Source organism: Panicum virgatum, chromosome 3K, assembly GCF_016808335.1.
Source record: "Panicum virgatum strain AP13 chromosome 3K, P.virgatum_v5, whole genome shotgun sequence".
Classification (NCBI taxonomy): Eukaryota; Viridiplantae; Streptophyta; class Magnoliopsida; order Poales; family Poaceae; genus Panicum; species Panicum virgatum.
In genome coordinates, this window is record NC_053138.1 from 47,765,961 (window position 1) to 47,779,059 (window position 13,099).

General features: G+C 45.4%; 1 protein-coding gene across 1 annotated transcript; it reads right to left on the bottom strand.

The window, feature by feature from the left end:
- Positions 1–1,709: 1,709 nt before the first annotated feature.
- Positions 1,710–5,062, bottom strand: LOC120699397 (disease resistance protein PIK6-NP-like). The gene has a single exon (XM_039983378.1). The coding sequence runs from the start codon at positions 4,924–4,926 to the stop codon at positions 2,803–2,805; it is 2,124 nt and encodes a 707-aa protein (XP_039839312.1). The 5' UTR covers positions 4,927–5,062; the 3' UTR covers positions 1,710–2,802.
- Between the last annotated feature and the right edge of the window lie 8,037 nt (positions 5,063–13,099).

Below are 13,099 nucleotides of genomic sequence, written 5' to 3' on the forward strand. Positions count from 1 at the left end.
TTCCTCAGCTTGGCACACAACAAAAAGAACTAGAGCCCCTCCGGGTGCCAGGGTTGCCACTCCTACACCCGACGGACGTACAACTCTAGGCGGACCTACAGGCTGCAATATTTCTTTCTGAAACTGGATTAACGCTAGAGGAGGCAACGGGGCATGTGGAGGCAAAAATCCCTGTCGCTCGCACTATTACTCCATTCCAGCATGGAAAACCTTTTGTCACTGAGGAAGAGGAGAAAAGTCTAGGCACGTAGATGTTCAATTTGCAAAGATGGTACCTGCGAATGGCGAAAGACGAAGGGAAAATGTTTGGAGTCAAGTATCATGACCATGATTTCTTCCGCGGGGAGGACGACTTCTGGGTGTAGTTCCAAAATTTATATCACATTTACCATCGACAAGCCCTCGACGCCTCTATCATCACCATTTGGGTTTTGTAAGTATCACTTACCTCTACATTAATACTTTTTGTTAACAAGAAAATAATTATATGTGTGCATTATAAAATTTCTATCGCATCGTTTAGACAGGAGACCCAAAGAAGCCGAAAACATGGATGGCACCATCAGGTCGGCTTCATGTCTCCTTTGCTAGTCAACCAGATATTGATCAACAAAAGTTACAAGGAAACGTGCCAAAACATGTACGATTTGTTGGCTAGGTAAAGTTACAAATCCTATATATTCATACCATACAACTTTGGGTAAGCCTTGGTCGACTCAATCCTCTGTTATATTACTAAATAAATACTAAGTTGTCTAATACGTTTATGTATATATCCTATCTATATCTGCAGTTATCATTGGATTTTACTCATACTTTCCGTAGAGACCGGCAATCTTATAGTCTTTGACTCAATGAGAAATCCAAAGTCCGCAATCCAACATATCATAGACCCCTTGAACAGGTAAGTTCAGTTTGCACAATCAAACCCTTTTTCTATTAATAACAATTCCTGAATATCAAACTTAACTTTGAGCGCAGGATTTGGAAAAAATTTGTGAAAAATAACAAAGAACGTGGTCAATGGAGGCCCGGTACCAATGGAAGCCTAAGGCACCGGTTGAAAAACCCGGTGTCCTAAGGCGAGGCCATTGGTCGCGGTTGCGGGGCACCGGTTGGGAAACCGGTGCCTTTAGCCCTTCTCAGCCGGTGCCCAAGGCCCGTTTTCTAGTTGTGTGTGTGTGTATATATATATATATATATATTGTTTGGCCAGATTGTGACAGTAGGCTAGTAGGCATGTGTAAAGCGTGGGCAATATGCATGTGAGATAAATGGGTCCTATGAAATCTCTGCTTTTCTATGCACCCACTAGGTGCCAAATCGCACCTATGCGTCTCATCAGGTGAGGATTGAGATGAACACACACGGGCCAGTGTCGTGCGTACGTGCAATATGGGTGCCTATTAGGGCCCGAGATTTATGAACACGGGCACATTATTTGAACATACGTGATTTTAATGTACGTACTGTTGATTTATAATGTCCAGTATAGTGAACTTGTGACTGCGTGAGATATTGAAATGGTTACGCAGTTATTTCATATTACTTGCATGCATGGAACATGATATTTTGATTAGTCCCACCCCAAATAGGCACCCATATTGAACATGATATTATATTGTTATTATGACTAGCTGGGATGATTTGAAATAAAAATATCAAATTAAACCTTTGTAAGTATCGGGAGTTATCACGACCAGTATATATATAAAACCCAGCTGTACATTATCACATTGAGGATTACATGCATAGAGTTCACACAATCAAGGATTATACATATATATACATCACACAATCATACACCATGTACATAGTAATACACACATATGTATATGCGACAAATTAAACAGCAAACCATAGTTACAATTAAATTAGGCAGCCCAGACGACAGCAGCTAGCTACAGCTAGCAGCCGTGAGCCAACCGTACGTATCGAAGTACACAACAACAACAACAAGAAGCATCATATCGTTTGGTACCATTACTTACTGCCGGTTGATAACCCGAACAGGAAGTGAGAGTGTATCACCACCAGCGGTTGGGAGTGAAACCTTATCGATCAATATTTTTCCATCGGAGGAGGATACGTACAGGCACCTTTTTGGATCAGATGTGGCTTTCGTTGTCCAGTCCAAGAGATTGGGCACATTGAAGTCGCCTCTAAGCTCAATCGTCTTTAGACTGGGAATGTTTTTGATTCCAGAGATGATGGTGATGTCCTGCTGCCGATCATTATAGCCCTTCTTCATCGTCCTGCTGCTGCTGCCGCCTCCTCCTCCTCCTACGGCCCAGACGATCTTCTCCAGCTTAGGAGCTACTGAAGGTGGTGGATCTGCATCTGCGGTCTTCTTCGGCTTAGAATCTTCTAAAGCTGGAGCTGGAGTTGTTATCGTCTCCAGCTTAGGAGCTGGAGCTGCGGTCTTCTCCAGCTTAGGATCTACTGTAGCTGTAGCTGGAGTTGTTGGAGCTGCTAGAGCAGCTGAATCTGCTGCGATCTTCTCCTGCTTAGGATTAGGAGGAGCCGCAGAGAATTCCAGTCTGCTGGCGGTGAAGGCATCGCTGCCCTCGACGACGAGGATCCTGAGAGCTTTAAACTGGACGTCCTTGCCGAAGACGATGACTTGCTCGGCGAAGGCCTCGCGGACGAGCTTCAGGCAGCGCAGTCCTGGGACACTGGCAAGCCTCCTCAGAGCCTCTCCTGCACTGATCTCAGTGTCGCGTAGAGTGACGTTGGCCAGGCTCTGGGTCTGGGCCCTGCTCCCGATCCACGAAGGGAGGCTGGTGATGTTCCCCTTGATGTCTAGGTTCTCGAGGAGACGAGGACCATGCTGGACTCCGCCTGAATGGTGGGGATGTCGAGGGGCTGGGTCTGGGTGTTGGTGATGACCCAGATGGAGAGGGAGCGCAGGCATGGAGCCAGCGCGTAGAGCACCCGGCTCAGGTACTCTGCGGTCCTCTTGTTGCCATGGACGACGACGCCAAGCTTCCTCAGCTGCTGCGCCGAGCGCAGCCTGACAACCCCTTCCAGCTCGGTGCCCTCCTTGGAAACCCTGACGTGGGACAGCGTCTGCATGCTCTTCATCCAGCCAATCCTGCTTGGCATCTTGGGCGTGCGGTCGTCGTCGGGGCGGCGGCGGTCGGCGAGCAGGTGCTTTAGGTTTGGCAGGTAGATCCTCCTGGTGTCGCCGGGTGGTATGTTGGTTCCCCGGATGTCCAGCGTCTCCAGCAGCGTGAGCCGGTTGATGTACCGGCTGCACCTGCTGGCAGTGGCACTGGCAGCATCGTAGTACCTGTGGACGTCCGTGTCCCGGAGGCTCAGATACCTGAGCCACACCAGCTTGCGGAAGCTCCAGATGTGGCGCCTCTGGAGGCCCTTGCAGCCTCCCAAGTCCAGCACGTTGAGCCGGTACAGCTCAGGGAGGTCTTCCAGGAAATCCACCAGCTTGTCCATGGGGTTGTTGCCGCCGGCGCTGCTGGCATCCTCCTCCGGCGGCAGCAATAGTCCTGTTGGGGTGCAAGGGTTGCAGCGGACGGCGTTCCTCAAACGCAGACGCAGCCGCAAGGGTTGCTGTGGAGGCGGCAGCGGCGGCGGCAAGGACGATGGAGGCCGGCCTTGGACTATCTCCCGGATCTTGAGCTGCCGCTCCAGGTGAGACGGCAGGTGGAGCAGGAAGTTCTCGCTCCTGGTGATGCTGCCGACGAAGCCTCTGACTGGCTCCTCCATGGTGCAGCTCTTGACTGTGCCGGAGTCGCTGAAGCGACGGGGATGGACGAAGCCTCGGAAGACAAGCTCGCTGAAGCAGCGCTCGCCGGCTTCCTCTAGAGTACTGCTGCTGTCCTGCTCGTGCACTTGTTTCACTACAAGCCTTTCGGCGACCCATCGCCTCACCATGCTTGTCCTGCTGATCTCCTTCTCGTGGAGGAAAGCCGTCAGGTACTGCAGGCAGCTCTTCTGCTCGGTGGACAGCATGCTGTAGCAGAAGGTCATCACTTGTTCCCTGTTGTCCTCATCGTGTTTCTCCTCCAGCTTCTTGTCCAGGTTCTTCAGCTCTTGCTCTTGGTTGGTCGTGTAATAAGGGGAGGCGTAGAGAGCACAAAGGAACATCCTGACTAGTGCTGCTTCTTCATCCCCCAGACGATGATCCGGCGGCGGCGGTGGTTTAGTCAAGCATTTCTCCAGGATGCGACCTAGTATTTTTTTGGCATCGTCGTCATCGCCGCCGCCGCCGCCTTCAGGAGCTTTTTTGTCGTCGTCCTTGGCTTTAGATCGTCGTAATGCATGATGATCAGGAAACAGGTCAATGGCTCTGCTGCTGATGCTGAGTAAAGAGGCAGCCCAACAATGGTCCGGGTCGACGACGTATTGTTGTTGTAGTACTTGTGCTTCCAGTTCACGTCGAAAATCCTCCCTCCTCTTCTCTTCGTCTTGGGCACCGGCAGCCGCAGCAGGTGACCTGACCACCGGCGGCTTCTTGTTGGCCTCCGGAACTCTGACGCCGTAGCGCTCCCGCCTCTGGCCAACCTCGCGCACGCGGAGCTTGAGCTCAGCGAGCTGGTTGCCGAGCTTGCGGAGCTCGCAGTACTTGCAGGGGTGGCCGAGGAGGAAGCGTATCGTGTTGATGTACAGGAATCCGGGGTCGCCGCCGCCGGGCAGGTACGGGAGGATGTCGCGCACGTAGCGCTCCACGCAGTCCTCGGAGATGTAGGCGATCTCCCGCACCTGCTTCATCCAGGCGCGGACCTGGTCGTCGTGCTCGTCCTCCATCTTGGTCAGGTGCGTCAGGAACCCGTTCATGCTGTCCATCTCGTCCTTGATGAACTGCATGTTGCCTGGCATGCCGCCCATAAGCTTCGCCTCATCCTTGATCGCCGTTGACAGGAGGCCCAGCAGGGCGTCCACGGCGCCTTGGGTCTGGGCGGCCATTATTGCGTGCCGTGCTGCTACCTCGACCAGGCACAAGCTCTGCTCTTTAATTTACAGTGATGATTGATGCAATTGGATTAGTATGTAGTAGTAGATGATCGAAGCTGAGGAGCTAGATAGATGGAGGCGATGAGGGAGCTATGCATCATGCAGCATTATGCGTACTCTATTTATATTGCTGCAGCACCAGCGCACCACCTGCACCCATCCAAATAAAAGGACAAGGAATCGGTCCAATTTGGATTGCCTAGCCCTAGCGGCACGGCAAAGAGTCGAATACTTTACCCTTTTCTCTTCTCTTCTCTGGGCAAGGAATTGCGAATTGGATCTTTGGTTGCCCCCTTCTTTTATTTGCCAACGAATATATACTCCAGTTGAGAATCACTCGTTGCCTCCGTATGGTGTCAACCTTTTTTTTCAAGCTTGTCTTCGGCTTATTTGATTCAGTTAATTAATTGACATTATTGTTTTAAACCTTGATTTAGTCTTGACTAAATTCATAAATCCATCACATCCAACCCATACATTATTACTTTATTATTATATATGTAGCATTGTGTGTGCAAATTAAACGTCTAGGGCGCATATGTCAATCCTACCTTCTACCATACATCATTTGCATCCATCCATCCATTTTTCTACATACTACATGTACCATGATGCACACGAGAATAAAGGAGAGTGTACTCGCTGGTAGAGCTAAGAGGGTTGGTGGGCCAAGAAAGACTTGTAAGCATTTATATATGGATCTATTTGAGATATTCATGTAATGATCATACACAATACAGAAGGTATTATATTTGTTAAAGAGGTTCAGCCGAATCATACATCCTCACGTGGTATTACTTTACTATGGGTGATCCCGTGTAAGTAAACGGGCATCTTTGTGGCCCATTCCCAAAATCAAGCCATCTAGTTTTCTTGCCAATTATAATAGGGACCTCATTTTTTATGACCCCTAGACTAGATAAACCAATTCAAACTCTACCCTAACCCTAGTATTGCAATGTAATAAGTCCATGTAACCATATTGTACCTAGTTTTAGCAATAGAATTTGGTCATAGCAAACATTTGACAGCTCTAGCAAGGTTGTAACTTGTAAGAAAGGGAAGCCTTTCCCCTCTTGGCAAGAATGAAGAAAGAAATAATGTATGTAATATTTGTAGAAAAAAAATATACGTATATGTTTTTTGAAGACTAGTTTTGTGCCCGTGCATTGCAACGGGTAACAAACAATTGTCCCTGATGTTCTAATAGCATTTGGCGGAATACTGAATAAAAAGGCATGCAAATATTATGCACTTATTTCACTTGAGGCATGTAGAAAGCCTAGCCTAAGCAAGGGCGGAAGTTGTGACATGAAGCACCCATACATAGACATTCTCCATTCACATACAAATATTAAGAGAGGAAGCATTTCCTTTCCAATTGCATTCGCTATACATCTCGGATCAAATATCCACCAATATCATACCATGTGAAAAACATTCACTCGGAAGGCAAAAATCTACATAATATATGATGCTTATAGCAACCGAGGCAATGGAGCTCAACATATTACACAACAGCCTCATCAAAGTACATATAGAGATAATCGACATTTGGATGACCAGCCTTTTCTAAAGCACATGTTTGTATCAGATCATAAGGAAAACACATAGTATAAGAACACATACATACGGAAAGGATACCGAGGACACAACTATCCACCATAACACACACAATGCTTGGAAACAAAGAAAAACCCAACCAAGTTCTTAAGTGCCTGTATTTGTCATCGTTGGTCTCCATCGACAAATCAAACGCTAGATGAACAAGATGACCACGGACTGCCCGAGCAAATCGAGGAAATGCTCCATCACACGGTGACTTTGGAAGGAGCTGCAACATCATACTCTTTTTGGAAACCAGAATTGAAGAACTAAGAAATGCTTACTCATTTGGGTTAGGAAGAAATACAAATAATAGCAATGATCCCAAACTGGAAATGATCATACCAAGTCTTTTGCACAGCAAGTCAGATAATTAATTATTTCTTAATTTGTATGCTGAATAACCTATTAATCCTATATTGAAAGATAAACAAGCAAAATTCAAATCATCTTTACCAAACCTGGCTCCTACAATCACTACTAGAGAAATGGTCATTCGTCTGCAGCTGTTAGTACCGGTTGTATTTCACCCGGTACTAACATGCATATTAGTACCGGTCCTATAGCACAGTATCTACAGAGACCATTTAGTACCGGCTCGTAGTATTAGAGAGTGCCACCAACACTGGAAGGCAACCATTTAGTGCCGGCTGGTGGCTCCAGCCGGTACTAAATAACACCCAAAATATTTAATACCAGGTAGAGACTGCACCCGGTATAAAAAGTATCCTATTAGTACTGGGTGGAGCCTCCACCCGGTACTAAATGACCGCGCAAAAAAATCTCGGTGACCGACAGAGGTGTTTATTACTCTTCATCGATCCATTCTCCTTTTCCTATCCTCTTCTCTCTTTCCTTCTCCCTCTCTCCTCTCTTGAGCAGATGGGTGGGTGGCCCTGCGGCAGAGCGCGCGAGCTCGGCCCGGCGTCTGCAGCGGCGGCGGAGCGCGCAGCTCGGCCCGGCGGCGGCAGCGGCGGCGGAGCGCGCGGGCTCGGCCCGGTGTCTGCAGCGGCGGCGGAGAGCACGGCTCGGCCCGGCGGCGACAGCGGCGTCGGAGCGCGCGGGCTCGGCCAGGCGGCGGCGGAGCGCGCGGGCTGGGCCAGACTGCGGCGGCGGCGGCGGAGCGTGCGGGCTGGGCTAGGCTACGGCGGCGGCGGCGGAGCACGCGGGCTCGGCCAACCTTAGGCGGCCGCGGCGGAGCGCGCGAGCTCGGTCAGCCACGAGACGACCGGCTTGTATATGTAGTTATTTTTTTTCGTTTTCGGATATATAGTTGATTGTTGGATCTTTTCATGTTGAATCTCTCTTGTTGAATAATTTTTTTTTGTAATCTTGAGTCTCCTGTTGTAATCTAAATAAAGCTTCTCTGGCTCCTCACCTCTTTTCTTACTTCTCTCAGATTTCTTCTCATCGTCATCTGCATATCATTTTCTCTGTTCTTAATTCCTGAAGAGCAGAGGAGAAAGATGATGAAGCAGACGGTGGTAGAAAGAAAGACGGGAGGAGAGAGAAGGATGAGAAGCGGGAGAACAAATCTAATTTTTTTCGCGCCAAAATTTCTTTAGTACCGGCTGTTAGTGGTGACCTGTACTAAATGTGCTATTTAGTACCGGACCGGTACTAAGTACAAATGCTTTTAGTACCGATTAGGCGGTACCGGGCGGGTAACTGGTACTAACCGGGGGGTGCCGCCCAGTACTAATGTCAATTTTTCTTGCAGTGAATCATTATAAACCTACATGAGTGCTAAAACAAGTGAGCACAAATCAGGTCTCACAGTATCTATAGCATTGGTCACTCGCAGGTATCCAGCTAAAACACAAAGCATAGCTGCAAGGACCGCAAGACCATAGTCCCTCCATGATTTGACAATTATTTATTTTAAGAGTTCATTGGACTCCGAACATTTTTACGCAGACCGATGACATTAGCTGACCTAAAAGAGAGAAAAATGTTGTTTAACAACCTAATTTGATCTACTGGTACATTAATCATTGCCTAGGAGCAGGAAACTAAAGACCACCACAATTTTTTGAAAGCAACAAATCCTACAATTTTTGTCTAGGAGAAGAAAAACACGTAATTAATAGAACAAAAATACAATTTTTCCCTCCACCTAGGCACTGAACTATACATTCAGTCTCCATCTCCCAGCCAAGCTCAATCTTAGGTAAACAATGGAGGCCGAGATGATGCTAGCAGATCACGTGATGGGCAAACGGTGGCAGCAGGAGGTGGATGATGGATATTGGGTGATGCAACATGGTGGTGGAGGAGATCGTTCGGCAACAGGCACCAAATTTTTTCTAAGTAGTGACATTTAATGCAACTGAGGCAACAAAAAGATAGTGTATGTTTTGGCAATTAATAGTGGTGTCACAAAATAGATTTGTGCTAAATGAAAAAACTTATGTTTTTGTGCACCATTGACTATTTCAGAGTAACTTATCAAGCAAGGAACGTTATCGACGAGGCTAGGCAGCTGCTACTTAGCAGTGTATTCCCCTGGTACATGAATGCAACATCATTCGTTGTAACTCTTAGCTTGCTCGGCGAGCTTGGACAGGAGAGTTCTGCTGATGCCATATTATAGTTCAGTTTTCAAAACTTGCAGCATGATGCATCTGCAAGGTTGGGAGAATCAGTGAGCTATCTTTAACGCAAGATTAACATACATCAATAATTCAATATATAGGACAACAATTGCATTAGTTTACGGCACTTACAGCAATTAGGACTGAAAAGCGGATCGGGTGCTTTAGCCTAAGAGGGAGAGGGGGTGAATTAGTCACTTTAAAACCTTAACCTATGGCTCCAACTAGATTGCACAAAACTTAAACTAAATCAACCTATGGCTCCAACTAGATTGTCATGTTCGTTACAATCTCCCCCTTTTTGGTGATTGATGACAACACAATCAAAGCAAGCATAACATTTGCAAAAGTTGACAAATTGAACCATTTACACTCGCTTGGATGTTTACCATCATCTAATGACGGCTTGGCCTCCCCCTAAAACCATGATCCCCTTTTGTTCCTCCCCCTATCTCGCTACTTCTCCCTCATGACTTGATTCACTTGGCATGTCTGCTCCTTAGGAATATACTTTTCCTTCTTAAGAACATTTCTCCCCTTTGTTGGAAACATGCCTTGCTTTGATCCACATCTCTCCCCCTTTGGAATCAAATCACCTAAAAGGTCTTGCACCTAAAAGGTCTTGCAAAATAATATAACTCAAGAGAAGATTAGTAGCCTAGAGAGTTAGTTTCATGACTTATGATCCAATTGTATGATATCAATAAAGATACCAATTGAAAATTTTACTATGGTGGATCACAAAATCACGAAACTTTCATACCTCTGGGGTATGATATCAATGAAGATACCAATGAAGATTCAACAAGAAAGCTTAGATCATATCATGCATGGAGATAGCTCTAGAAAGATAAAAATTTGACAATTATACCAATTGAATGAGTTTAGAACTTTCATACCTCCGGGGGATCTCTTTGTTTACCTTGCATGTACCAATTGAAGGTGACTTGCAACCAATACCAATTGAAAGTCTTTTTGAAGATAAGCACTTGGTACACCAAGGTTGAGCAAATGTATGAGCACATAGCCTATGAACTTAGATATGAGCATTTAAGTTCAATAGAGCATGGCTCAATATGCTTGAAAGCACAATTTATCTAATCACTCTTATAGAGTTGTTTGTTCACATTGATTGTTAGAAACATTCTCTTAGAGTGTTAACTCCACGTGAGACTACAAAAGATAAACTTGCAAACATGTTAGTCTCAAAATCACAAGCCATAGAGTGAACTCCCACTAAATGTGTGCATTTAGTGTTTGAATCACCAAGCAAATGTATGCACATAGATTTTGACACAATTGGGAAGTTTACCCTATAGCTTGTGCTCATGATACACATATGAAATACATACCTCATGAAGTTCATGTACCATGAAGGGTAACCTTGTCTAGCTTTCTACACACTTATCAAACCATGTCGGTTGCTCATGGGTTAGAGTCATGACACAAGCAACCTACCATATATAACACTAAGAGATGCAATATAAGCAAACATCCTAGCAAGTGCAATGGAGCTACATGATGCTTGAATTGAAATCTAGCTACCATTACCTTAATATGGGGGACTTGGGCAACGTATGTCCAAGTTGTGATCTTAGCTTGTTTTGACTTGAACTTTCACTTCAACTTGTAAGCTAAGCCTCCAAATCCCCCGAAGCCATTCTTGGGCTTCATGTCTCCTTTGGAACCCACACCATTTGAGGCCCCTTCATATTGGTGATGATGTCCTTAGGCACCCAAATAGAGTGGTTCCAATTCCTTTCCTTCTTCCCAACCTTGTGAGTAACCACCTTGCCATTGGTCTTCTTTTTTATTACATAGGTGGTGCTATTGCTCTTGTTCCTCCGGTTGAGCTTGGTGTAGATGAGAGAACTCTTGATTGTGGGTTTCTTCTTGTTCTTCTCATCCGGAAGCTTCTTCCTTGGTTGAGAACACTTGTTGGACTTGTGGCCTTCTTTGTGACACTTGGAGCAAGTCACGGTGGACCCCTTCTCAAGCTTCTTCACCATGTCTTCACGGTTATCTTGAGAAGGTTGGACATTGCTCTCCATGCCTTTGCCCTTTAATCTATACAAGTCCTTCATGAGCCTTTCCACTTCTTGCTTGAGCTTATCATTTTCTTTGGCAATGAGATCATCACATGATTCTACAATGACATTCTCATAGTATTTCTCATTGCAAGGGTTAGAGCAAGATACATCAATTAAATCAATGCAAGAAGTTGAAGCATCTACCCTAGAGATTGGAATTGCATAGAGGATAGTTTGCTTCATTTCCAAAGAGTCATTAGTATCATTAATGCTCTCAAATTTTAATTTGAGTTCGTCATGCTCCTTGCTAAGCAATTTGAATTTGCACAACAAACTTTTATAATTTGTAGCAAGAGAAGCATTTAGATCATTGAGAGCATTAACGTTTTTAATCTCTTTTGATTGCTTCTTAATGACTTTTTGGTGCTCATGAATAAGGTCAAGAAGTTCATCAATTGAAGAAGAGTCGGAGTCATCATCACTTGCATCGCTATCCATACCTTTGGTCATAAAGAAAGTGTTGGATGATGATTCCATGCGGGTGGTGAATTTCTTGTTTGATTCATCACTTGAACTTGCACTTGATTCTTCACCACCGCTAACCCATTCACCAAGTATGGCAAATGATTCATGCTTGGGTTTCTTCTGCTTCTTTTGCTTGTTCTTCTTGAACTTCTTCTCAATCTTCATAAGTTGATGGTGAGGCCCATCTTTGAGGAAGACCATAAACCACATTGAGTTGATTTCTTTCAAGCATTTGTTCATTTTCTTTGCTTGCTTGTAGAGGCTGGGGTGCATTGGCTCTTTATCATCACTTGAGGAGCTTCTTGCATCCTCTTCTTCCTCATCACTTGAGCTACCTTTGATGGTCATCTTCTTCAACTTCTTGAGTTGTTTGCATGCAAGTGCGCTATGCATTGGTGAAGAAGATGGTGCATTTACCATGATGTCATTGCGTAGCTCATGGGCGATCACCTTGTTGAGGACTTGATTTGGTGTCATTGTGTTGAGATCTTTCTCATATAGAATTGTGGTCACAAAATCATAGTCCGGCCTTCGGAGTGAGTGAAGGATCTTGCGAATTTGTTCCAAGTCTTCAATTTGCTTTACACCTAAGGAATTGACCTTATTCACAAGAGTGTTCAAACGTGAGTACATAGATTCGGCATTCTCATCATCAAGTTGCTTAAAGCTATTAAGCTTATCAATGAGAATATAATATCTTTCGTTGGTAACATCCTCCGTGTCCTCATGATTCTCAATGATAGTCTTCCATAGCTTTTGAACATTTTCACAAGAATAAACATGATTGAACACATTGTCACTAAGAGAAGACAAGATAATGCATTTAGCGGTGACATCATGTTGCTTCTCTTGTTGACCATTATTTTTTACCCCTTCACTCACTACTCTCCAAACGTTTAGCCCCGTCGCTTGGAGATGGGCTTGCATCAAAACCTTCTAACGTTGGAAGCCCGTGCCGTCGAACCATGGAGCGGGTCTAAAAGGATCCATCCTTTCCCCCTAAGAGCTAACTCACTAGGCGGTGAAGCCTACCGATCTAATGAGCTGGTAAACACAAATTTGCCAATGGAATTGTCTGTCTTTGTGAGAGAAGTGAGTCCCGCCTCTGATACCAATTGAAAACGGATCGGGTGCTCTAGCCTAAGAGGGGGAGGGGTGAATTAGGCACTTTAAAACCTTAACATATGGCTCCAACTAGATTGTACAAAACTTAAACTAAATCAAGCTATCTAGATGTGCAACTACGGTTCTCCTTATTGTGAAACACTCATCCCAAAAGAATTTTGCAACCTATAGTCAATCCTTGCAAGATACTACACTAAGAATGTAAAGGCACAAAAGTTGCAATATGAAATGCGGAAGCTAAAGAGA

What these genes read in the sequence shown, in the direction of transcription:
- LOC120699397 (XM_039983378.1), bottom strand. Translation starts at nt 4,926, where the DNA reads ATGGCCGCCCAGACCCAAGGCGCCGTGGACGCCCTGCTGGGCCTCCTG.